The sequence below is a fragment of the Pongo pygmaeus genome, chromosome 9, assembly GCF_028885625.2.
Source record: "Pongo pygmaeus isolate AG05252 chromosome 9, NHGRI_mPonPyg2-v2.0_pri, whole genome shotgun sequence".
Classification (NCBI taxonomy): domain Eukaryota; kingdom Metazoa; phylum Chordata; class Mammalia; order Primates; family Hominidae; genus Pongo; species Pongo pygmaeus.
This window is the reverse complement of record NC_072382.2, coordinates 136,057,495-136,081,249: the sequence shown is the minus strand read 5'-3', so window position 1 is coordinate 136,081,249 and position 23,755 is coordinate 136,057,495. Positions and strand designations below refer to the sequence as shown.

The following is a 23,755-nucleotide window of genomic DNA, read 5'->3' as shown; positions in this document are numbered from 1 at the left end:
CCAAGATGCAGGGCTGCCTCCACCTTCTTTCTTTACGATCACTAGTAGTTCTGTAGCAAATTGCATGATGTAGGGCTGAGATCCTCAGTCTGGTAACACCCACTGGAATGAACTTTTCTTTCTACACCAGCCTTGCTCACCTGCCCCTTACATCTTCTGGGTCCCACAGAGGTTTAAACCATCCCATGAGCAGTTCTGGATAAATTGCCAGATAGAGATAAGAACTGAATTCATTTCTCAGCCATGTGCTTGTCTCAAACAGGTGGCTAATGAAGTATTCATCATTTTTCAGCAGGGGCTATACAGTGAGAGCACAGGCATGATGTAGGGAAATCAGGGCGGGGATCTGTCTGTCCCTGAGTGTCGGAGATGGGACTGTGTAAGACGGAAGAGACCACAGAACTTGGTGGACCATGGGCACGATGCCTCCAAAGCCCCAGGGGCTTCCTTTAATCAGAAAGACCATTAAAACAAATGTTCTTTTTTTAAAATACAGCCATTGAAAAGATGACACATTAAGAAACATGTAAACACTGCAGCTGCTTAATTACAAGTTGCACTGCTTGATTTAGTACCTATGCACTCCCAGGTTTGGGGACCTTAAGAGGGGGACAGGAGCCTCCCCTCACTTTCACAGTTGGATAGAGAAGGCAAGAATGTGGGTAGAGTAAGAGAAAACAGAAGACCTGGCTTGTGCACAGCGCCTGAGAGAATCAAAGCAAATTCTATCTTCTAGTTCTCCCAGAAGAAAGGTTTAAGATGTTAGGAAGGTTGGAAAATGAACGTGTGTTGTCAGTTGGGAGGCAAAGGAATTGACAAATGCTTCTAGTTAGAATATCAGCTAGGAAAAGGAGGGATACAGAGCCTGACCTCATGCTCTGAAAAGGCAAGGAACCCAGAACTTGCCTCCCTCATCCACTTAAGCCCCAACCTTGATCATCAAGGGCAGCGCATGGGTGATCCTGTTCCCATGAGGATTGTGCGTCGCACCTGAACACAGGACACAGCATGGGGGAAACAACCTTGCCTTCCTTGGTTCTGCTGCTCCCAGTCACCCTCCTAGGCTACCCCAAATGCCTCTCCCTCCAGTCTCAGCTCCGATCCATGAGCCCTGCCAAAGGCCTGAGACTGCACTGATCTCAGGGAAACAGGAGTCTTCCTTTCCCACACTAACTGAAAGGTGACACAGGAACCAACTCCTTAACTTTCCAAATTACTGAGAACTCAGACCGCCAAATACTGTACCTGTTGGCCAGTGGGGCCTGCTTGGTCTTTCTATAAAGGGAATGGAGGCCAATGGGAGAGTAATGCCTGTCATTTCCAGGAGAGGCAGAAAAAGGACAGTAAACAACTTTACTACCATAGGCCCCAGCGCAGAGATGTAGAGGGAGAAGTGCCTTCCTCTCTAGCATAACAAGAATATTCACAAGATTTTTTTTTATATGTGTTTTTTAAACACACGATACCAATGGTCCTAAACTTGGGTCAGTCAACTGGTGAAGATGACATATTTGGCAAGCAGAATGATTGGGAAGTGTGGCAGCAGTCTTCTGCCGAGGCCCTGGTCTCCCCTGTGTAACCTATAGGGAGAGGGGTAAAGGGGCTTGGGCATTAGTAAGAACAGCCTTGCCAAAGGTTCGAAACTAAGCCCCAATTCCCAGAAATGAAATGGAGGGTGAGGAGAGACGAGGGTTCACTCTCAGCAAGGCGGAGGGATCAAGGCCCCTTCCTGGGATTGGTTCTTAAGGGAAACAGGCCCTCTTGTTAAGGGCTTGTTGGGCATGAAGCAATACCTAGAACAGCCCAGCCCTTAGGGTTACCAAGTGGAGCAACGTGAAGGCAGGCGGTTGCCATGCACTCATCTTCCGTGGTGGGCTGGGTTCAGCCCAGACCTCGGGGTTACCAGGTGGAGCGACGTGAAGGCAGGCAGTTGCCATGCACTGATCTTCCGTGGTGGGCCGGGTTCAGCCTCCTGGGTTCAACACTGCCGCCATCCGTGCACAACACTGACCCCAGGGCTTCTCTGTGCCCAAGGGGGTTCCACAGGCTTCTGTTCCAGGACATTACTGACAATCCAGAGAGGATGGAGAAGGGAGGTGCCTGGGTCCCAGCAGTGAGTGGCCTGAAGGAGGTGGCCTGTGGGAACTTCAGATCACCACATCCAAGATTCCCAAAGAGGTAGCTTCCCAATCGTGAGTCTTCCCCCTGCCATTTAGTGGGGGCTGGCCCAACTCCTGCTACTACCTCAGGGACAGTAGAGGGGAGTACAAGATGTGACCACCCAGGGCCCTGTTGGCAGCTCAGAATCCCAGGGACATGCTCAGATCCTGTATCAGGAAGCTCGGAGAGCCAGGAGCCAAGGATGCGTGCTCTCTGCTCTCCCTCCTCTAAGATGCAAGGCAGCCCCCCGAGGAAGGGGTCTCATGTTCCCCAGAGAGGCTGGCTTCCAGGATGCTACCTCCCCTACCCCACATCAGCCGCAGAATCCCAAGGAGAGACTGCTTCCCACCCCAAGCCCCTTGGGTTCTCCAGAGAAAAGAATTTAAGTCAAAAACATGATTTGTTTTCAGGTTGCAAGTAACGGGTCAACTGAGCCTCACAAGGTCCGCCCCCGCCCCCAGCCGCTGGTGTTGGTAGATGGGGGTGCTGGGTGGATGCCCAGCATCTTCTTGGCCCTGGGGGCCTACTGCCTGCAGTTGTTGTCAGACAGCTGGCTGGGGGTCCGCACCTCACCCAGGGAGGTGGTGCCCTCGAAGCGCTGTGAGGCGATGGCCGCCTGGTGGGACATGCTCTTCCGTACGATGTCACCCTTCCGCCACAACACCACTTCCTGCAGAATTGAAAGGGGGCAATGTGACACCTTAGAGGGAGGCGTGGGGACAGGTTTCCTAGAGGCTCCCAACTTTGTCCTGGGGAATCTGGGCAAGGACCTCCTCTGCTTCTCTCTCACCAAAGGCAGCAGCTGCCAGCACCTCCCTGTCCCTGGTGTGGCCCAGAAGGGCAGGTGGTTGCAGAAGAAGGCCCGAGGAAGCAGACTCCAAGGCCAAGTGGGAATCCTCATTCTTGTTGTGCAATTGTGGGCCACCTAATGTTCCCACCTCTTGGCAAAAATGGAGCCTGACCTTCCATAGGAAAGAGAGCCTCCTGTTCTGTCCCAAGGGTGTCGGGGCCTGGAGGAGCCTGGCCCTCACCTGCTGCTTGAAGTAGCGCCGCTCCTCCTCGTCTATCAGCACCAGGTTGAGGTAATAGCGCACAGAGAACTTCTTGTTGATGTCCCGCATGGTGGGTGTGAGCTCATACCCGGCCAGGAAGAGCCGGATCGGGATGGACTCTCCTGTAGGGGGAGGGCAGGAGTCAGCACGGGGGCAAGGTGATGCCCTCTCCCTTATACCAGGTCACTCTGACCACTGCAGAGATGCCACTGGAGTGCAGCACAGGGGCACTTCCGCCTTCTGGGAAGGTGCAGTCGCTCTGCTGCCCAGCAGGTGGCTGAAACAAAAATGTGACTCTCCAGTTCCACTCCAGGTCATGTTGCAGCTTCTTATGTCTTCTCCACAACAGAGAACAACTGAGTGGGGACAGCACACGGGTATTATTAGTATAAGCATCTGTTGATTACATGCAGTGTGTTTAGTTTTGGGGTTTTCCAAAGGCAGCTGTCAAAGTCCAGTTAAGTCACCATTTCACCCAGCAGTTCTGATGCCGTCTTTCTCCATCCTCAGTGTATGCCCCCCAAAATACATCCTCCCTCTTGTGTGGACTGGCAGGGTGGTATGGTGGTCTGGAAAGCAGAAAGTCCTCACTATGGCCTCAGTTCTGCATGAACTGCTTTTCTGATTTGTGAGTTAAGTCTGCTGCTTCCTCTGGACCTTTGTTTTCTCATGTGGAAAATTAGAGAATCGGACTGCCTGATACTATAGATCCCTTCCAGCTCTAACATCAGGCCTTTTCTAGTTATCAGTGGAACAAAATTAGGGCAGTAATTCTACCGAGAAAGGCCAAACCCATAATGTGGTGTAAAGCTAAATGTAAGCCATCTTATCATTATCTGCTGTTTTACACTCATTCTCAGTGACCCATTTCATTTGTACAGGAAAAATGACAGCTGGCTCTATTTGCACAGCCAGTGACAAAATGGGACATCAGAGAGCGTCAGGAGAGCTTGGTCCCAGCCCTCCAAGGGCCTGGCATGGTAACACCCGCGTGTCCCCAGAGCTGCAGGCAGCTAAATCTGTGGCGCTCCTCCTTTCACACGGAACAGCCTGTGGGAGTAAAAGGAAGACGCCAAATAAAACCCTGGAAGCACCACGCACTTCAAAAGGAAGAGAGTCTTCGCCATTCCTGAAGAATGGCTAAAGAGCCAATGAAGAACGTAAATGATTGCTTCTTCCAGATAATCACGGTCCCCAAATGACAAAGGGCTTCCAGCTCCACTAACTCAGATGTAATGTTAGCTCCCCGGGGCTGGGAGAGGATGCTTCCAGCAAGTTCCAGGGCTATCTGGGTACCTGGTGGTGTTGGCTGAAGTATCTAGTAGTGCTCTACCTGACAGGTGAATTCAGAGAATAAATCGGAGCTACAGCCAAGTCACAGACAGGCTGCTGTGCATGCATCCCTTGCTCCCGAGCAGCAGAGTATGCCAGAATGTCAACAGGAAGCAGCAGAAACGTGTTCTAACCACATCTGCTAAACCTGGACCTTCCAAAGTGATGCTTGAGGTTCAATCTTCAGTACAAGCCCGATATATAATCCAAGTCTAAGTGGAACTTTTCAGGGTGAAGATGGGATAGTAGCCTGAAGTTCTATATACTCAGCCTTCCTTTTCTTCCTTATTGCCACCCACGGTGTAAATTGAGAGATTAAGAAGTTACAGGTTAAGAGGACATCTTATTTTGACAGTGTAATCCCTCAAGCCTCTCCAGAATTCTGTGCAGGACATGGGAGAAAAGCTGTGGTAGCCGAGGCCTGGGCCTGGAGTCTCACCTCGCACTGGTGCCCCGTCCATGATCTCGTACTTGGCTATCGTGTCGTTCTCGTGGTACACGTTGGGGCCTGTACCCGTCGTTTCTCGCTTGATGATGTCTATCTCCATGTGCTTGATTTTGATTCTCACCAGCAGGAAGTATATCTTCCCTACAATGACATCTTTCAAGTGGTATCTGAGGAACAGAAAGTACAGGAAGTAGGATGTTGGTACTGTGGCCAGACCTTTCTGTTTCAGGAGAGCGCACATGCCACGGCCAAGCGTGCTGGTTAAAGGTCCAGTTGCAGGACACACTCACCCATCACTGCCCACAAGGCTGTGGCTGAACGTTTTCCCAGTGCGGTCTTTACTTGGATTAAAGTAGCTTCTGTCCCTTCCACATCCCACGCAAAGGACGTCTCTCCTGCATGGTACCTATTCATGTTTGTTATCTGCTCTATCTCCCCAGCATGCAGCTGCTTTAGTACCTTTTATATTTGTGTTTTTGAAGGATATCCTAATGTATGAGAGGCTAGTCCTACAAGTGCGGGGACCAGTCTCTCCCTTCCTCTGATCTCCACACAACGTCTTTAGGGAACTGGACCTGGATGGCTCAAAGCACACAGTTCTGCCTGCTCTAGGCCAACAGGCCAGGCAGCAGCAGTAGAGTGAGAAGAGCAAATCACTCTCGGCATCAGCGCCTGCTTTCTGGGCTCCGCTGGCCTGGCCTTGTGAGCTGTTACGAAGTGAGCCACATTGGGTAACACTTCCTTTCCCTCAGGCTTTTTTCTTTGGGTCAGTCAATAGTCTACATGTGCACAGCCTGTAACAGGCAAGAGAGAAAGAGAGTAAAATCTTAAAACCTGATGCTCACTCACAGGGTAAGAATGCTGGCATGGACATCAGAATTCAGCCTCCTTACCTTACAGGTGAAGAAAAGGAAGTCGGAAGAAAAGAGATAATGTTCTCTTGGATAACCAGGATGTGAGTAGGGGGTAGAGAAAGGTGGTAAACCCAGGATCCTAGTCCCCAGGCTGGAGTGTTCCCCACTGTTTCACACCACCCTTCTGTGCACAGGCTACAGGAAGATTGCAGACACCTGAGCAAACAGCCTCAGCAAATTTGCAAAAGCAGCAGGAGACCACCTGCGCCATCTTACAGGGGGTGCTTAGAGACCATGGATTCCAGATGTTTTCAAACTCCTACAAATCACACATTCCTTTATTCTAAATGTTATACAGAAGCAAAAGCTGCTCTAAGTATAAGTGGGGAGAGTTAAAAAAAAAAAAAACAACAAAAACGTTGCTTGTGGATGGAAGAAAAATGGAAGGCCAGAGGGTCTAAGGACCTCGGCTCCTCTGCCACCTCACACTTTCTGTGTGTTTGAAACCCGCTGACCTGGTCCAAGCTCCTCGTTTTACAGATGAGAAGCCGAGGTATAAAATGTTAGTACCTGCTGACCTTAGCCCAACTTCTTAGTGGCAGAACAGGACCCGGTTCCAAGTCTGGAGTTCCCTGACATATAAATCAGGCACTCACACAGAGCAGCTCGCTGTGCAAGGAGAGGTGTGGTGTGGAAGTGTCCCGTCCCTGCCTCTCTAGAGCACCTCTTCCACACTAGCTTTGGTCTGGCGTGCACTGATGACCAGTGGCTGCTTTGAGCTCCTACAGGTGGCACAGCTGCTGGCCTCTGCCTTCACCAGGTGGCCAGGACATTAGTGGGTAGGCACTTTGGATGGCTCCTTTCTGGGCAGGACCACAGAGCCCCGAGGCTATAAGGAGAAAGGGGAAGAGCCTGTTTCCATGCCAGGCCCAGATCAGCCTCCGTCCCATCTTGCCCCACTCTGTTCACTGGTGGGCTTAGGCCAGGCAGAGCCAATTCTGGGTCCCACTGGTCATTTTCCTGGAGCCCTCTAGGTTCCAGGCCTGCCAGGGGAAAAAACACACCATTCTTCCAACCCTGTTCCAAGAACCACATATGTTGCTAGTTTTAAAAAGTTCTGTTCCTGACCCTTCAAAGGTGAGTGCAGCTCCCACTGCTCCCAGCCTCTGGATGACAGTGGGTCCAGGGGGTGCCACAATGAAAATCCTACTTAGAGACTTTGTGGCTTTTTTGTATAGCTCTCTGTGAATAGAATACCCTTTCTACTTTTGAATATGAGTTCTGAACATTTTCAGGAATACCATATTCAAAAGAAAGATGCTTTTGAAATACCCTGTCAGAAAGTTTTGTGATTTATTTATAACCGGCTAATTATTTTGATGTTCTAACAGTAAACACAGTTTAAAAGATATACATCTTCCCAACTTGCCAGTTAAAATAAAGTCATTTTAAGACTTTTATAACAAATACATCAGGGCTGGGCATGGTGGCTCATGCCTGTAGTCCCAGCACTTTAGGAAGCCAAGGCAGGCAGATCACTTGAGCTCAGTAGTTCAAGACCAGCCTGGGCAGCATTACAAAACCTTGGCTCTACAAACACACACACACACACACACACACACACACACACACACACACGGACACACATTAGCTGGGCGTGGCAGTGCATGCCTGTGCTAGCTACTTGTAGGGGCGGAGGTGAGAGAAATGCTTGAGTCTAGGAGGTCAAGGCTGTAGTAAGCCATGACTCTGCCACTGTACCCCATCTTGAAAAAAAAATCCAATATTCTTTGCTATAATTCATTTTAGTTCAGGGAGGAAGCAGCAAATCGTGGCCAATGTTTGGTTTCCTCGCTTTGATTTCTGAAGACATAGATGGAGGGAGCACATGATAATGGAATGGTATTCTGAGATTGTTCTTAGCAGTAGCGGTAAACAGCTGAAGCTGGAATTCCAAAACAAATAACCTCAAGTTAGTTTAGCTTGACTTTAAGAGGCATCATAGGATGTTTAACTTAAATATGCCACCTGAGTTGAATATGGTTCAGTTTAGGTAAATGAAGTGTTTACGTCGTGGTCGGTCCAGCCGCAGCTGGCCTGCCACAGACACTCACTGGATTGCTCCCACGCCTGCCACAGACACTCACTGGATCGCTCCCACGGTTTTCCCACCGCATCCCACTGCGCAGCAGTCGAGTCACGGAGGGCCATCAGTTTGCATTTGCATAAGTCCCATCTTAACCTCCTTAAATAATCATTTCACAACCTTGGCACCGAGACACTTACTTGGATTTATTGTACTCAAATTCAATGTGCAGACAGTCCTCAATCCCAACCTCCATCTTGATGGAAGAGTTCAGCTCCGGGTATGTGCTGAGTGTGTGAACTACAATGTCCATCTCTTTGACAACATCATTGAGGCGGCGGCTGATGGTAGCTCGAAGGAAATAGCTGTAGGAGATGGAACTGTCATGAATAAACACTCCCAGTCTCCAGATGCTACCTAGATATAGGTACCAAATTGGCCCACTTGAGAGAAGCCTGTACAAAGGTTCTAAACCCTTGAGGGCTTTGTATCCCTTTAAGAAGTTACAGACCCTCTTCCAGGGAAAGATGCACATATGTACCTATACAGACACCTTTTCAACCACAATTCTAGGGAGTTCAAAGACCCTTCCCCCAAATCCCTCTATGGAGCCCAAGCCCCCGGGTCAAGAATCCTGCTGTAAGGGAAAGTGATTTCTCTGCCTTGTACCCCAATCACATGTTATTCTTCGGCCTTTCACAGCCCTTCCCACTACTGACCATGTATTTGTGTACAGGTTTTATTTCATCAGCTAACTCCTGGCTTTTGGGGCAAAGGAGTCCGTCTCGTATTTTTATCTTTGCATGTTTGTTCACTGAACAATATTCAATAAATAAACCTTTTTAAAGTGTCCCAATAAACCTTTTTTAAGTTAAAAGAGGGGACTGGGAAAGAGAGAAATTAAGTCAGCTATTCATTCCACAAACATTTATTGAGCTAAGCACTGGGCTAAGCACAGGATGAATAAGATACAGTCTCATGGGAAGCTCACAGTTCACCGGGGGAGATGGGCAAATAGAGAAATGGGAACACATGGAAAGGGCTAATTGAGATGCTCCAATCCAGTGCTGTGTGGAGGGAGAAAAGGGCATTCCAGAAGAGCAAACCTTATATGCCCCAGGGGCAGACAGGACCTGGTCTGTTGAATTAACAAGTCTCTGGCTGAACCTAGGATCCTTGGGGAGGATGCTGCTGTGGAGGGAATGAGAGACAAGACAGAGACACAGCCCTGAAGGGTTTAACAAGCTGCCCTCTGTGGCCCGCCAGTGCAGCAATGTCATCCCTGGCACTTAACACTATGCTAACACTCAATGAGGAGGAGCTCTTTAATTGTATTTCCTTCTTCATAAAACATTATTTTAATATAATCTAATGTAATATAATAAATTGTATTTTCTTTTAAATAAAACTTAGATAATCCCCACCATCTGTCAAGCATTATCAGATAAAGTTATAAAGATATGGCCGGGCACGGTGGCTCACGCTTGTAATCCCAGCACTTTGGGAGGCAGAGGCGGGTGGATCACGAGGTCAGGAGATCGAAACCATCCTGGCTAACACAGTGAAACCCCGTCTCTACTAAAAATACAAAAAATTAGCCGGGCGTGGTGGCAGGCGCCTGTAGTCCCAGCTACTCGGGAGGCTGAGGCAGGAGAATGGCGTGAACCTGGGAGGTGGAGCTTGCAGTGAGCCGAGACTGCGCCACTGCACTCCAGCCTAGGCGACAGAGCGAGACTCTGTCTAAAAAAAATAAAAATAAAAATAAATAAATAAAAATAAAGATATGCTAACCAGACCAACTACACATTTCGGCTACTATCCTCTGTGTGGCACTGGCTGCTTCTTGGGGATCCTTTCGGTTCACCTCAGTAACCTCCCATCACACTGCCCAAGACATCTGTCCCTAGCCCTCTTCTAACTGCTCAAGCTCCCAAGTCTCCCCACCCTGCTGTCTGCGAAGACACTGACTTTTACTCCACTAAGAAGATGAAGGCCTTCCCAGTCAAGACTTACAATGTGCTCCTTCCTCTGCTTTGTTCCTTACTCAGGGCCTAAACATGTCTCTGCATCTTCACCCATCCTGTCTCCAACAGCACCTCTCCCTCTCAAGACCTCTCCTCCCCACTCCGGCACAAGAACTCTCCATATGGATGCACAATGAAATCACCAGGAAAGGAGAGCCTTTAAGAATCCGGCTGCCGGGGCACACCTGATATGTGATTGCCTGGAAAGGGACACAGGCATTTGCATTTTAAAAAGCTTTCCACGTGATGCTAATGTGGAACCCTTGGTCCGGCATCTGGATCCTTCTACATATTCTGATTTCCCCAAGATCATCAATCTCCCTCTAGCTAAAGGCTTTTTTCTCTGGGCTTATTAAAAAATTGGTTTCCAAAGTCACCAATCCCAAGAACCCTCTCCAGCCCTTACCCTCTTGACCTACCATACTTTCTCTTTCTTTCTTCAGAGACAACTGTCACAAGGCGGGTTCTGCACCAACGGCTGAGGCTTCTCCACAAACCACTCCTCCCAACCCCTTGCTTCTGTCTCCACCACCCAACAGAAACCGCTCGCCTCGAGGTCAGTAACCCATGGCCTCCCAGGTGCCAAATCCAGCAGCCCTTGATTCTGCGTCCCGTGAAGCACTTCTTCCTTGAAACACACTTCCCGCGGTTCCGCAGGGGCGCTGCCCTGATTCACCCCCTCTCCTCCTCCTGCCATGCCCTGGTGGGTCCTGGCTCTCCTTTGTCAGTTATGACCTCTGAGCAGATCAGTCCTGACTGCACGTTTCTAAGTGTCGCCTCTGTCCTTAGTGCCAGGTCTGCGCTTCCAATCGTCTGCTAAACTTTTACGCTTTCTCTGTTTTGCCAGTACTTCAGCCTGCCCTCTAGAGCTGGATGAATCACCTTATCTCCAGATCATTTCTTCCTCCTGATAGCCCTCTGTCTCCATCTCCATGGCTGCATGCCTCCACTCACTGGTAATCTCTGCTGGTGTCTATTACATTCCTCACTTTCTCTCTGTTCCCATTACAGCCGCCAAAATCATACTCTGAGGACCTCACAATAGCCTTCTGATAGTTTTGTCTCTACACTCTTCCCATCCACCAAATGCTACATATGGACTCTAATCTTCCAAAATAACCTTTTCCCTGCCTAAAGACAGAAGAAAAGTCCACAATAATCTTTTCATGTTTTCCCTCTGCTGTGTAATAAGAAAAAGCTTTTAATCTGGAAGTTACATCTTTAAACTGTCCTCAACTAATTTTCCCATCTCTACCTCCTCTCTTTCACAACATGAATCCTAAAGTCTTCATGTGATTTGGACATTAACACTTTTCTTTTATTGTGGCAAAATACACATAACATAAAATTGACCACTTTAACAATTTTTAATTATACAGTTCAGTGGCATTAATGATATTCGTATTGTTGTGCAAACACCACCATCAGTCTCCAGAACTTTTCCACCTTCCGCCACTGAAACTCTACTCATTAAACACCAACCCCCATTTCCTCCTTCCCTCAGCCCTGGGCCTCTACCATTCTACTTTCTGTCTCTATGAATTTGACTGCTCTGGGTACCTCACATGTATGGAATCAGACATTATTTGTCCTTTTGTGACAGGCTTCTTTCACATAGCACAATGTCCTTCAGGTTCACCCACGTTGTAGCATAGGACAGAATGTCCTTCCTTTTGAAGGCTATATAATAGTCCGCTGTACAGACAAAACACATTTCCTGTGTCCATTCACCCACTGATGGACACTTGGGTTGCTTCTACCTTTTGGTTATTGTGAATAATGCTGCTGTGAATATGGGTGTACAAATATCCGTTTGAGATCCTGTTTTCCATTCTTTTGGATCCACTTCCGGATCCAAAAGAGGAATTGCTAGATCATATGGTAATTCTGTTTAATTTTTCGAGGCACCGCTATACTGGTTTCAACACCTTTCTTTCTGCTGTACAAACACTTCAGACAAATCCACTGCAAAAGAAAAAAAAATTAAATAATAAATCCCTCGGTCAAACCGAAGTGATGACTAGATGATCCTCGCTGTTGCTGCATTCTCTGGGTGCAATTATGAAACACTGTCTTTACTGGGTGTAATGTCAGTCTTAGACCTCTCTGCAAAGATTTTTTTCTTTTAAAAAAATTAAAAAAAATTTTTTTTTGGTAGAGATGGGGTCTCAATATGTTGTCCAGGCTGGTGTCAAATTCCTGGCTGAAGTGCCAGGATTACAGGCATGAGCCACCACCTCTGCAAAGATTTAAAAAGAGCCTTCACTCTTCTGATGGAAGAAGGGAGGATAGAGAAAGAAAAGAAGTTAAAGATCTTGCTGTGGTGTGTACCATCCTAAACTCAGGTCCTCGGGTGAGGAGACAAACTGATCTTATGAGATGGTATCAAGACCTGGAATCAGGTGTTCAGAGTGACAGGGGAGACTGCTTTATCCCAGTAGCATCACATAACCTCAAGGTTACACCTAACAGTCTATATCTGCTGTGGATTTTTTTTCACCCAAGAGACCTTGGCATCAGTCCCTATTCTCAGAGTTTCCAACACTACAACAGTAAAAACAATCCATGTACCTATGTGTTCACATTTTAAGAACTTATTTTCTTATCACCCCCAAAAGAAGAGGACATCTAGAATTAGAATCCAAATCTATTACCCACTTTTGAAGTGAGAAAGCTGAGTTACAGAGCTCAAGGTCACACTGCAGCTGTGTGGCAGAGCCGGACAGCAGGTCAGGATCTCCTGACACCCAGCCAGCAGGAGTGTGCTGGGGGTGGCTAACGTTGAACTTTCAGGAATTTTATGAACTGGCTGTTAAACACAGCAATTATTTAAAGTTAAATTATATAAACTCACAATTAAATGAATCATATTAAAAACAAAGGTAAGACATGCGAAAATCTCATCACTTCCTATTTTCCGGCCCTTTACAATGCTCTCTGCTCTTGAGGGAATGTGTCTCCATATGATGGTAATAGCACATGTCTCCCACCTCTACATTCAGGGACATTAGGTAGCTTGAAATTGGCCATGGTGGGGCTATGTACACTACAGAAATTGACACATGCTACAAACTAGGGGCACTTTCCTCCTAGAAGGCCCATGGTTAATGGTTTACCAGCACGCCACAGCTCGCGATACTCTTCTCAGGATCCCTGTGAAGATCCTCAAAGTGGGGACAGCCTCAGGTCCTCGTCCACATGGGGCAGGTTCTAGGGCACAGTGGGGAACCAGCAGACATAACTTACCGTAGCTTCACATTCTGCCCTGTGTAGGACTCATACGGCTTCTCCACGTGGGTAAATTCAAAGTCGAAGGCCTGCGACTGGGTGATCTCTCCAGGCCGGGCCAGGTCCTTCACCAGGGACACAAATTCATGGTGGTTCCCGCGATCGTAGTAGAGTTCTGGTGAGAGAGAGCAATGCCTCCTTTATCAGACCCTGAGCTACACCGGCCGAGTAAGGGGGCTCTAGGCTGGAGGAACTGCTTTTCGGAAGGACCTCCCTGAAGAACAGACCCCTTCTAGCCTTGTTTTCTTGACCTCTGCTCTTTCACTCCCTCCTTCTTCTCCAAAGGCTCTTCTGTCTTATATAGTAAAATCCTGTGGCAGAAAAGGAACCCAAAATAATCCTGCTCCAAGACACTCGGACAACATCTTTTAATAAGGGTAAGTCATGGGAGCCAATATAAGAAATGCCACACTTCTTTAAACAGCATTTAACACTTCCAACTTCTGAAAGGATATAGCTATTTAATTATATCATCCTTATAATAATAATCTTCTGAGACTGCTAAGACAGGCCTTATCACCCCGTTTAAAAGATGATGGAAACCCAGGCACAGCATGGTTAACTGACTGGCCTAGAGTCGCAGAGCTGGCTGCAGAGCTGAGACTAGAGCAGGTCTCCTTCTAGACTGCATCTATTTCTATCAGCTGGTATAATGCAGGTCATGACACAACCTACTTCACAAGGCTCTGTGTGAAGTAGCAGGGGTGATGTAGGTAAAAGACTTAGAACAGTATCTAGTACACAGCAAATACTCAAAAACATCGTTACCAGCTGCTGTTATCACTCCAAAAGGAAGGCATGTGGCCAATCGAACCCGGACATTTTCATGTTATTCCCTCCCCCGAAATCAGGGGGGTGTCGAACTCTAGTGTGCATCAGAGTCACTGAGAGAGCTGGTTGACACACAGATTGCTGGACTCCACCCTAGTGTTTCTGATTCAGGAGTCTGGGATGGGGCCTGAGAACTGACCCTTCTAATAAGCTCCCCAGGACTGCTGCTACCACACTTTAAGAAGCATTGCTCTAAATTTATCCTCTTCAGGAAATAGTTCTGGTATTTTTTGATGATAAGTTCATGCCACCCATTTGCCCTATATTATTTTATGTTTGCTTATATTCTATTTAAGTTTTGCTACATACCTGGTCTCCCCCCGCTCCCACTGGGGACTGCAGGCCCTTTGAAGATAAGGCCCACATCCCCAGCTCCCTGGTGCTTCCTAGAACCTGGCCCTGCACAAGTGAGCTTTTTTTTTGTTTGTTTTTTGAGACAGAGTCTCGCTCTGTTGCCCAGGCTGGAGTGCAGTAGTGTGATCTCGACTCACTGCAACCTCCGCCTCCTGGGTTCAAGCAATTCTCCTGCCTCAGCCTCTCAAGTAGCTGAGACTACAGGCACACGCCACCAGCCCAGCTAATTTTTTTTGTATTTTTAGTAGAGATGGGGTTTCACCGTGTTAGCCAGGATGGTCTCGATCTCCTGACTTCGTGATCTGTCTGCCTTGGCCTCCCAAAGTGCTGGGATTTACAGGCGCGAGCCACTGTGCCCGGCCGAGGTAAGCTCTTAATACTGACTGTGGCTATGCATGGCCACATTACAGTTCAAGCCACCACTCCTCAAGGATTCTGTGTTCAAGTCCCGTGCTAGACTGCAACTTGCAGCAGGGCAGATGAATTGGGAACACAGAGCAGGCGGAGCACACTCACTGCCTCTGTTGTTTGCTGCCTGGGGAGGAAGAGGCGAGTCCACAGATTGGAGTCTCTGGGATCCCATACTAGTGATGCCACTTCTGTATGAATTCACAATGTATTGTGTGGCTGTGGCTTGTGGCTGATTTCCTGTGTAACTACAATCAGCTACAATCTTTTATTACAAACAATGACCTTCCTTTCCAAACACTCAGTGGTTTCAATAGTAGGCAGCATTCTGGTTAGTGAGTGATAATCCACAAAGCCTCAGAGTGGGAGGTGGCAGCTCCACATTATGGGGAGAAAGTAAGCAATCCAGTAACTGTGCCCCCCAATAAAAGTCAGAAGTATACGACAGGCGGAAGCAGAGCCGCGGCCAGCCCTAGGGACAGGGACTCCTCGGCTTACTCTTGTTGTATGAGTCCTGGTTGATGGTGTTGGCTTCTGTGTGGAAGCCGAAACCTTGACTTGGGAACCTGGTACCTCAGTTTCTAAGCACTAGATTCTGGCCATAGTTTCAGGGGACAGAAGCAGGCAGAGCAAGGCCCCAGTGTCCAGAATCAATGGTCCAGAGTCAAGAGGAAGAGGAGAAGAAAAGGATGGAAAAATACACAAATGTGATCGCACAGCCCAAAGGCAACATCAGAAATAAACAAACAGAGAACGCACAGAGAGCGCTCCGGCTGCCAGCATTGTGGAGCCTAGCAACAGTGCAGAAGGTTCCGCCTGCCCCAGCAGGGCACCTGGAGCAGGACAAGTCATTCCCTGCATAACATCACGTTCTCCCTAGTGCCCTTCCTCGTGGACACACATTAATATCAGCTCTGACATCAAATGTCATGGAAGAGTGGCCAGTGTGCAGTCAGAGCAGGGCTGGCCCGGCCTTTTTAATCTATCCTTTATAAGCCATCTGTAATACTTCTGCAAACACTGTGGGGCAAAGGGGCAGACACAGCGATGCTTCCTATTTGCCAGAAAGTTGGTTTCCTCCTGCATAAATTAAAACAAAAATCCAAGGCTGTTCTCACGAGAGGTCTGGGCCCTAAAGAGACTGTAAATAGCCTCTATTCCATCCCAAAGAAGCAACCACAAGTCATCTTTCATTCTTCCCAACCACCAGTCCTCAGGGACCAGACGTGTCAGGCTAGAAGTAGGAACTGAGTAAGTTTTTGGTTAAGGTAACTATCCTGTCTTTGGCTTCCTTCTCAGTCCAACAGGAGGAAATAACTTTTGTACTCAGGATGTTTTCATGGTGAAACTTGCCACCAACTGTTGAGAAGTGAATTTGCCATTCTGGAAGGAAACTGAGCCAGTTTTGCATCACAGGTCACCCATGACAGCTGCCCTGAGCTTTGCTGCTTGGCTAAGGCCATGTTTAGTCTAGGCCTCGTGCAGTTTTGGAAGAAACCTAAGTCAGCAAAGCGTAAAAAGACCTCCAAAGGCCAGGCGTAGTGGTTCATGCCTGTAATCCCAGCACTTTGGGAGGTCAAGGCAGGTGGATCATGAGGTCAGGAGTTTGAAACCAGTCTGGCCAAGATGGTGAAACCCTGTCACTACTAAAAATACACAAATTAGCCAGACGAGGTGGTGGGCATCTGTAATCCCAGCTACTCGGGAGGCTGAGGCAGGAGAATCGCTTGAATCCGAGAGGCAGAGGTTGCAGTGAGCTGAGATTGTGCCATTGCACTCTAGCCTGGGCGACAGAGCAAGACTCCATCTCAAAAAAAAAAGCCCTCCAAAGAGCCTCCTCTTCATCAGACCCTCCCAGCCACTGTCTGCTGGCTGGCCACTGTCAGGATTTATGCTTGCCACGCCCTACCCTTGTCTGTCAACCCTGTGAAACCCACAAGCACTGGCACCTCTGGGCGGCCCACACCTCGCCAGGCGCAGCTCTGCTCCAGTCCCACCAGCAGCTTGTTAAGTAGGCCAGAATCAATCCATCTCATCTTAAGGTGCCTTTTACTTAGTGTTTCAAGGGCTAATGAATTAAAATACAGAAAGCCCCTCAAGTTTTTAAAAGTATGGGCTTGATTGGTATTAATGGGATTATTAAAATCTAAAAAAAAAAAAAAATCCAGATAATGTGTGTTGGCTTTGGAGTACAGGGATATTCCTGTCTGCCCTCCTCCGCATGTCTGAACTTCTAATTACGTTTGGTTTATTTAACCCCATTAGTCTCCAAGGCGGCCCAGGTCTGCTTTCTAACCTTCACTGCTGTTTCCCAAAGGATTCTGGCTCAACAACAGTCTCTTCTTCTCACAATTACAGTTTTTCTTTGCAGTGCTCCTTATAGACTACTGCATCTTTCTAAAAACGTGGGCCAGTAGGGTGACTAGGTCTTAGACCTTTCTGTCCCATGGGCCTGACCCAAGAGATGCCCTCGCCACATGTGTTGGCATTGTTAGAACAGAGACCAAGCCACTGGAAAAGTATCCTAGGTACAGGAAGGATCCCAGTGTGGCTCAAAAACTTGCAGAGGATAACAAAAAAATGTCCACCACATAAGTGAATAAATAAGATATTATAGTCTCAGGGGGCAATGTTCAAACTGCCACATCTGAGCAGTGGTGCAGGACCAAATGGACCAGAGGTTTGACAACTCTTATGTTCTTACACGCAAGGGGATATCAGTTTCAACTTGGCACAGGAGAGTGTGAGGAAAGAAAGATGTAAAGGCAGGTAAACTGACATCAGCTTTAATACTTCCTTATCCCAGTTCCCCCAGTGAGGACGCAGCCCCAGTGGGGGCAAGCCAGCTGGAGAGTCACTGAGTTGTCAGTGGCCTTGATGGACAGCTACATGTTGCTCATCAGTGCCTCCTCCACAACAAAGGCAGGAAGCTCAGCTGCTCAACCACCAAAGCAAACCTGAATTCTTTCTTTCTTTCATTAAAATAACTCTTGCTTATCTGGGAGGAGATGAGGGAAAACAAAACAAAACAACACAACAACAAAGAGTAGTTTCTGTAAATTCTTAGCTCTGACCAATATATCCATTCAACAAATATTTACTAGGCACCTTCTACGTGCTAGCCACTGCACTAATGACGGGCTGAAGGCAGTCCCTGATCTCAAGTGCTCAGAAATTAATAAGACAGACAAGTTAAAAAAAAAAAGTCACAACCTTGTCATACCCGGCTTGAAAAGAGATATTAGTGAGGCCTCCAGAACAGTGGAGGAAGCACTTAAGTCAGCCTGGGGAAGTCAGAGAAGACTTTCTGATGGATGTGATGTTAGCTAGGCTTTGAAGGAGTAAGAGCTTGGGTGGAAGGTTATATCTTGCAGAAAGATGTTACTATACAAAGGGAAAATACCAAGATTCTAGAAGAAAAGGATAGTTTGTGGAACCTACAAGCAGTGAGAGTGAAGGGTTAGGGGGAGACGAGGCTGGAAAGAGAGGGAGGGCCAGAGCACGAGGGATTTGGATATACTTTCCCCCATTAACCAATAGGGAGGCGAGAAGAATTTTAAGGAAGGACTGACAATGATAGAACTGCCTTTAAGAAACTTCATCCTCACAGAAAATGACCTGAAAGGGGAGGAAGACAAAGGCAGGAAGACCACTTAGGAAGCTGCTACAAACAGAAAATAAAAGGCAGTGGCATTGAGAATACAGAGGAGATGCTGGTTTGAGATATACTGCAGAACTAGCAGAGAAGGCCAAAACTTAGCAGCCAAACTGCATGTGTGGGAGGAGGAGCCAAGACTTCAAAATGACTTCTAGATTTCTGAGGCTAAATGATCCCAGCTGACACAGGCCGAAATGGGAAAAAAGGAGAAGCAGTGGGGCTGTGGCTGGGGCAGAGACAGAGGAGGGGTTTGTGTTTGCATGCGTTTCTGAGGCACCTGTAGGGTATCCCGGTGGACATGTCTAGCAGACAGCTGCAAAGACGTGTGAAACTCGGAAGAGAGGTCAGGTCAGGACAGAGAAACAGTCTGGGAGTCATCAGAATATAATTCATGGGGCTCAGCACAGTGACTCATGTATGTAATCCCAGCACTCTGGGAGGCCAAGGCAGGAGGATTGCTTGAGTTCCAGACCAGCCTGGGCAATAAAGAAAGACCCTGTCTCTACATAAAATTTAAAAAATTAGCTGGATGTGGTGGCATGCACCTATAGTCTCAGCTACTTGGGAGGCAGAGATGGGAGGACTGCTTGAGCCCAGGAGGTTGAGGCTGCAGTAGCCGTGATCGTGGCACTGCACTCTAGCCTGGGTGATGGAGTGAGACCATGTCTCAAACAATTTTTTAAATAAAAAATAAAGAAAATAAGTCATCGGTGCAGATGAGATTGCCACAGCAAGTGACAGGATAAAAGTGACACCTCTGCCGGCCTGCCTCCAAATTAACAAGGAAGAGGGACAGATCTCAGTGCTATCAACTTGATTACTGCCATATGCCACCCCGTCAGCCAGACCTCAGAACAGACCGAAGTTCCACCCATTTCGCACATAGTCAAAGAATGCAATGAAGGAGAAAACCACACGACCGCAGCTTCAGCAAATTCACTCACTAGCCTCGCTCTGGTGCCCCACGCTCAGTTTACAATGACTGACACAGGTGTATGACACAAATACTTCACAACATGCTTCTTTCGGGGAACCAGGAAGATAAAATACGAGGAATATAAGAGTCTAAGAAAAGCCACTCTGTGCCTCCAAACAGACTTCCAAATAGTACATCTTTACTCCCTGTCAATGTGTGTATTTCAGGAACACAAACTCCCTTTTACATCAAATAGAACTACAAAGGTTATTCTAATGCCTTGTTCTTGATCAAGAAATATATCCCAAAGCCAAATAATAAGAAACATATTGTCTAAGAAAAGTCACTCTGTGCCTCCAAACAGACTTCCAAATAGTACATCTTTACTCCCTGTCAATGTGTGTATTTCAGGAACACAAACTCCCTTTTACATCAAATAGAACTACAAAGGTTATTCTAATGCCTTGTTCTTGATCAAGAAATACATCCCAAAGCCAAATAATAAGAAACATATTGTCCATCATTCTGTGTTATTCTATTTCCACATCCTCACGTAACCATGGATAATTGAGCGTGAACAATATACTTCAGCACAAAGCTGGGACTGGCTCCATCTACAACACAGCACAAAGCTGGGACTGGCTCCATCTACAACACCAACTGAGACTGGCCCATGAGGCCAAAGTAAGAGATTTAAGGCAAAGGGTTGGAACATGCACTCCCTATCAGTAGACAGGGTGATCTTCTTCAGGTAAAACAGGTACAGGAGGAAGAGCAGCAAGCCAGTGAGTGATAACTCAATTTGTGAAATGGAAACATTTCACTACATCAACCACCATAATTTTATAAAGGAACCCTCAGCCGGGCGCGGTGGCTCACGCCTGTAATCCCAGCATTTTGGGAGGCTGAGGCGGGCGGATCACGAGGTCAGGAGATCGAGACCATCCTGGCTAACACGGTGAAACCCCATCTCTACTAAAAATACAAAAAATTAGCCAGGCGTGGTGTCGGGCGCCTGTAGTCCCAGCTACTCGGGAGGCTGAGGCAGGAGAATGGCGTGAACCCGGGAGGCGGAACTTGCAGCGAGCAGAGTTCGCGCCACTGCACTCCAGCCTGGGCGACAGAGCAAGACTCCGTCTCAAAAAAAAAAAAAAAAAAAAAGGAACCCTCTATAAGGGTCATACATGATCCCCTGGCATGCCCAACATTCTCACCAAGTGATTTTATTTTCCTTGCTTGGTAGCTGAGAAAGCCGAGGCCAAGAGAGTGGCTAAATTCCCCAAAAGTCTCATGGTCAACTCAGTGCAGGGTGGCCAGGGCCCGGGAAGAGTTACCAGTGGAAGCAACAAAAGGTTCTGAGAAAATTCAGCAGGGATGATGGATGTCTCAGGAGTAAGGAGTTAGACAAGAAATCAGGTGAGGCAGGCACAGCAAGCAGCTTCTTCAACTCCCTTTCATTTAGACCAGAGGAAGGCCTTGACACTGTTCCTATAACAGCTCATTTCACACTATCTGGGGCAGAAGACATTCTGGGTTATCTTTCACATACTGGTAAGGTACCACCACCTGGGAGTGATAGTATAGACACAGACTAAACATGCCTGTCAACACTATTATTATGGAGCCAAAGAATCAATGCAATAACTTTAAAACTGCTACTAAAAAATACCCTTGCTCAGTAGGCAAGGATTTCTCAACTAGTTACTGTGCTTAGCAGAATATGCTTTGGACTCATCCTGTTTATCCTGGGGTTCTTTGCTAGAGATGATTTTACCCTCCAGGGGATATATAGCAATATCTCAAGACATTTTTGTGGTCACAAGTGGGGGATGCTACTGTTGTCTGATCAGTAGAGGCTGGGAATGCTGCTAAACATCCCATGACAACATGCCAAACGATGCCAGACATCACAGTGCTGCTACTGAGGAACCTTGCCATCTACCCCACCCTTGAACCCAGAAGCAGGAAAGCAGAAGGCATGGAACTCACTCTTTGGCCCCTTTTCTGGTACACTAACAGGCCTTTCATATTCTGGCTTTAAAATAACAACAAAGAGCTTCCTGTAGGATCAGCCAGTCTTCAACCTGATTTCATGTTCTTCAATACCAGAGGCAAAATGCTTGAGGCTGAGCAGTGAACCCAAGAGCCAGGCCACAAGGCCTCCTTTTCCCAGGGTTTCTCCTACCTGTGTCTCAGTGTCTCCTGCCTCTGTGAAAAGGAGAGGGCAAATTCTTTGCTAAACTCTCAGGTTTAGCATGAGAGAGAGTTTAACAAAGATTCCCCAAGGAAGTCTCTAAAAACAGAGTTATGTGTGCAGCGTGTGGTATACGTATGGATTCTCTAGCAGAGGTGTGTAGCTCACAGGGTATTTACTGTGCTTCTACTCCTAACCTAACGACAGAAACAACTTATTTTAAAAGTACCCGAGCATTTTAATAATACACAAGAGTCTAAATAAGGCTTAGAATTGGAGACAACCCAGTCTTGACTGGGAGCTCCCCAAATCACTTTACCATTACTGTCTTTTACTGTCTAGTTCTTATTTATTTATTTATTTTTTTGAGACAGGGTCTCGCTGGTTGTCACCCAGGCTGGAGTGCGGTGGTGTCATCACAGCTCACTGCTGCCTGGAACTCCTGGGTTCAAGCAATCCTCCCAACTTAGCCTCCCAAGGAGCTAGGACCACAGGCATGCACCACCACGCCCAGCTAATTAAAAAAATTTTTTGGGGGGTAGAGGCAGGTCTTGCTATATTGCCCAGGCTGGTCTCCAACTCCTGGCCTCAAGCAATCCTCCCACCTCAGCCTCTCAAACTGCTGGGATTGCAGGCATCAGCCACTGTGCCTGGCGCTGTCTAGTTCCAATGATTAATAATCATGTTTAAAGCACTAAGAAACTCTGATCACTTAATTGTGGTTTTTAGAAACACCATTTCTTTGTCTTTAAAGAGAAAATGTGGTAACTGAAAACTCGCATTCTAATAAAGAAGTCTAAGAAACGCAGCCTAGATAGTCAGATTTAGACTGAAGATCATGGGTCTTCTTTCTGGAAACATGTACAAGCATAGGTAGTTCAGGGCTGAGGTGAGGTAAGGGAGAACTGGTTAGCTCTCTCACACCACATCTAAAGAGAAAAACGGGTTGGTGGGGGCGCTGGGAAGTGGGGCTCGGTGGACCAGCCTCACTTTGCGTCTGGCAGTTGCAGATGGCCGGGCGATGGGAAAGCCAGTATTGGCAGAGCGGTCTCCCCCTAACAAACCCACCTGCAGGCTATGGCCAGAGCACCTCACCCAGAAATCCTGGGGACAAGAAGCAAAGCCGAGTGCATGCTGGAGACAATGGGGAGAACCCATAGGCAAGGTGCCCATCCCACGAGGCACAGCAGGGCGCTTCCTCCCGCCCTCGCCGTCCCCATCTCCCTGGCAGCGCGCTGTCACTTTTGGCAGGGAGGACATAACGCAGGGGGAGTCGCCCACGGGCGGGACTTGTAGCTGAACCCCAGGCCTCAGACTGCAGTTGACAAGCGACTGTGACAGGCCTCGCCGGAGGAGCTGGGCCCTGAATCACCCTGCTCCCCGGCCGGCTGTCGGCGCTGGGGGAGGGGGTCCCGGGGCTCGACTCACCGATCTGCCCGATGAACTCGATCTTGATGCCCTGGTGCTCCAGCCGCTTGTTGGGGTTCTTGAGGGCAAGGCTCACCTTCCCGGAGACCGTCTCCCCGTCGTAGAAGAGGAAATATTTCTCCTTCTTCCCGTCCTCCGTCTTGTGCTCGGCCCGCTTCCTACTCTCTGCATCGTTCAGAAGGATTTCCACCTCCACGCTCTGCCCGAAGCCGAAGAAGCTCATCGCACCGCCGGGCCGGGCGGGTCTCGGTGAAGACCGCTCCCTCGCACCGGGGCGCGGGCTGCCCTAGGTAAGGAAGGCCAGAGGGCCCGATGCGCGAGGGCGCTCGGCCGCCGCGGCGCTGCCTGGCTCCGCCGCTGCCGCCGGGCAGTGGGCGCCGACCGACAGCCGGCTCCACGGGGGAGGGGCACCGCCGGGGGAGGCTGGCGGCTGCGGGCTGCGGCGCCCGAGCAGCAATGCACCGAGGAGCAGTGCCCTGCGCCGAGCCAGTCCCAGTCAGTCCCGCGGCCGGTGGCAGTGGGCGGGCGAGGGTCGGCCGTGCAATGCTGCGGGGGGCAGCCGCACACGGCCGGGTGTGCGTGGCCCGCGCCTGCCGGGTGGGGTCCAGCGCCGAGCAGCGCTGCGAGCTGCCCAGCCTCCGGCGGTGCAACGCACCGAAGCGCTTCGGCGGCTCCGGGCGGGGGAGGGGGCGGGCGAGCTCCAGCCCGGATGCGCTGGAGCA

At 48.5% G+C, this 23,755-nt stretch overlaps 1 protein-coding gene across 1 annotated transcript; it reads right to left on the bottom strand.

The window, feature by feature from the left end:
- Positions 1-403: 403 nt before the first annotated feature.
- Positions 404-23,754, bottom strand: VPS26B (VPS26 retromer complex component B). The gene is made up of 6 exons (XM_054441445.2): positions 23,034-23,754; positions 13,203-13,359; positions 8,133-8,297; positions 4,984-5,159; positions 3,192-3,334; positions 404-2,830 (listed from the first exon to the last, which is right to left on the bottom strand). The coding sequence occupies exons 1-6, from the start codon at positions 23,254-23,256 to the stop codon at positions 2,684-2,686; spliced, it is 1,011 nt and encodes a 336-aa protein (XP_054297420.1). The 5' UTR covers positions 23,257-23,754; the 3' UTR covers positions 404-2,683.
- Between the last annotated feature and the right edge of the window lies 1 nt (position 23,755).

Bases quoted from the DNA above. Each gene is read 5' to 3' on its own strand.
- VPS26B (XM_054441445.2), bottom strand. From the start codon at position 23,256: ATGAGCTTCTTCGGCTTCGGGCAGAGCGTGGAGGTGGAAATCCTTCTG. The intron at 5,160-8,132 runs GTAAGTGTCTCG...TCTGTTCCTCAG, and splicing joins TTTGAGTACAATAAATCCAA to ATACCACTTGAAAGATGTCA. The intron at 2,831-3,191 runs GTGAGGGCCAGG...TCAATTCTGCAG, and splicing joins GGCGCTACTTCAAGCAGCAG to GAAGTGGTGTTGTGGCGGAA.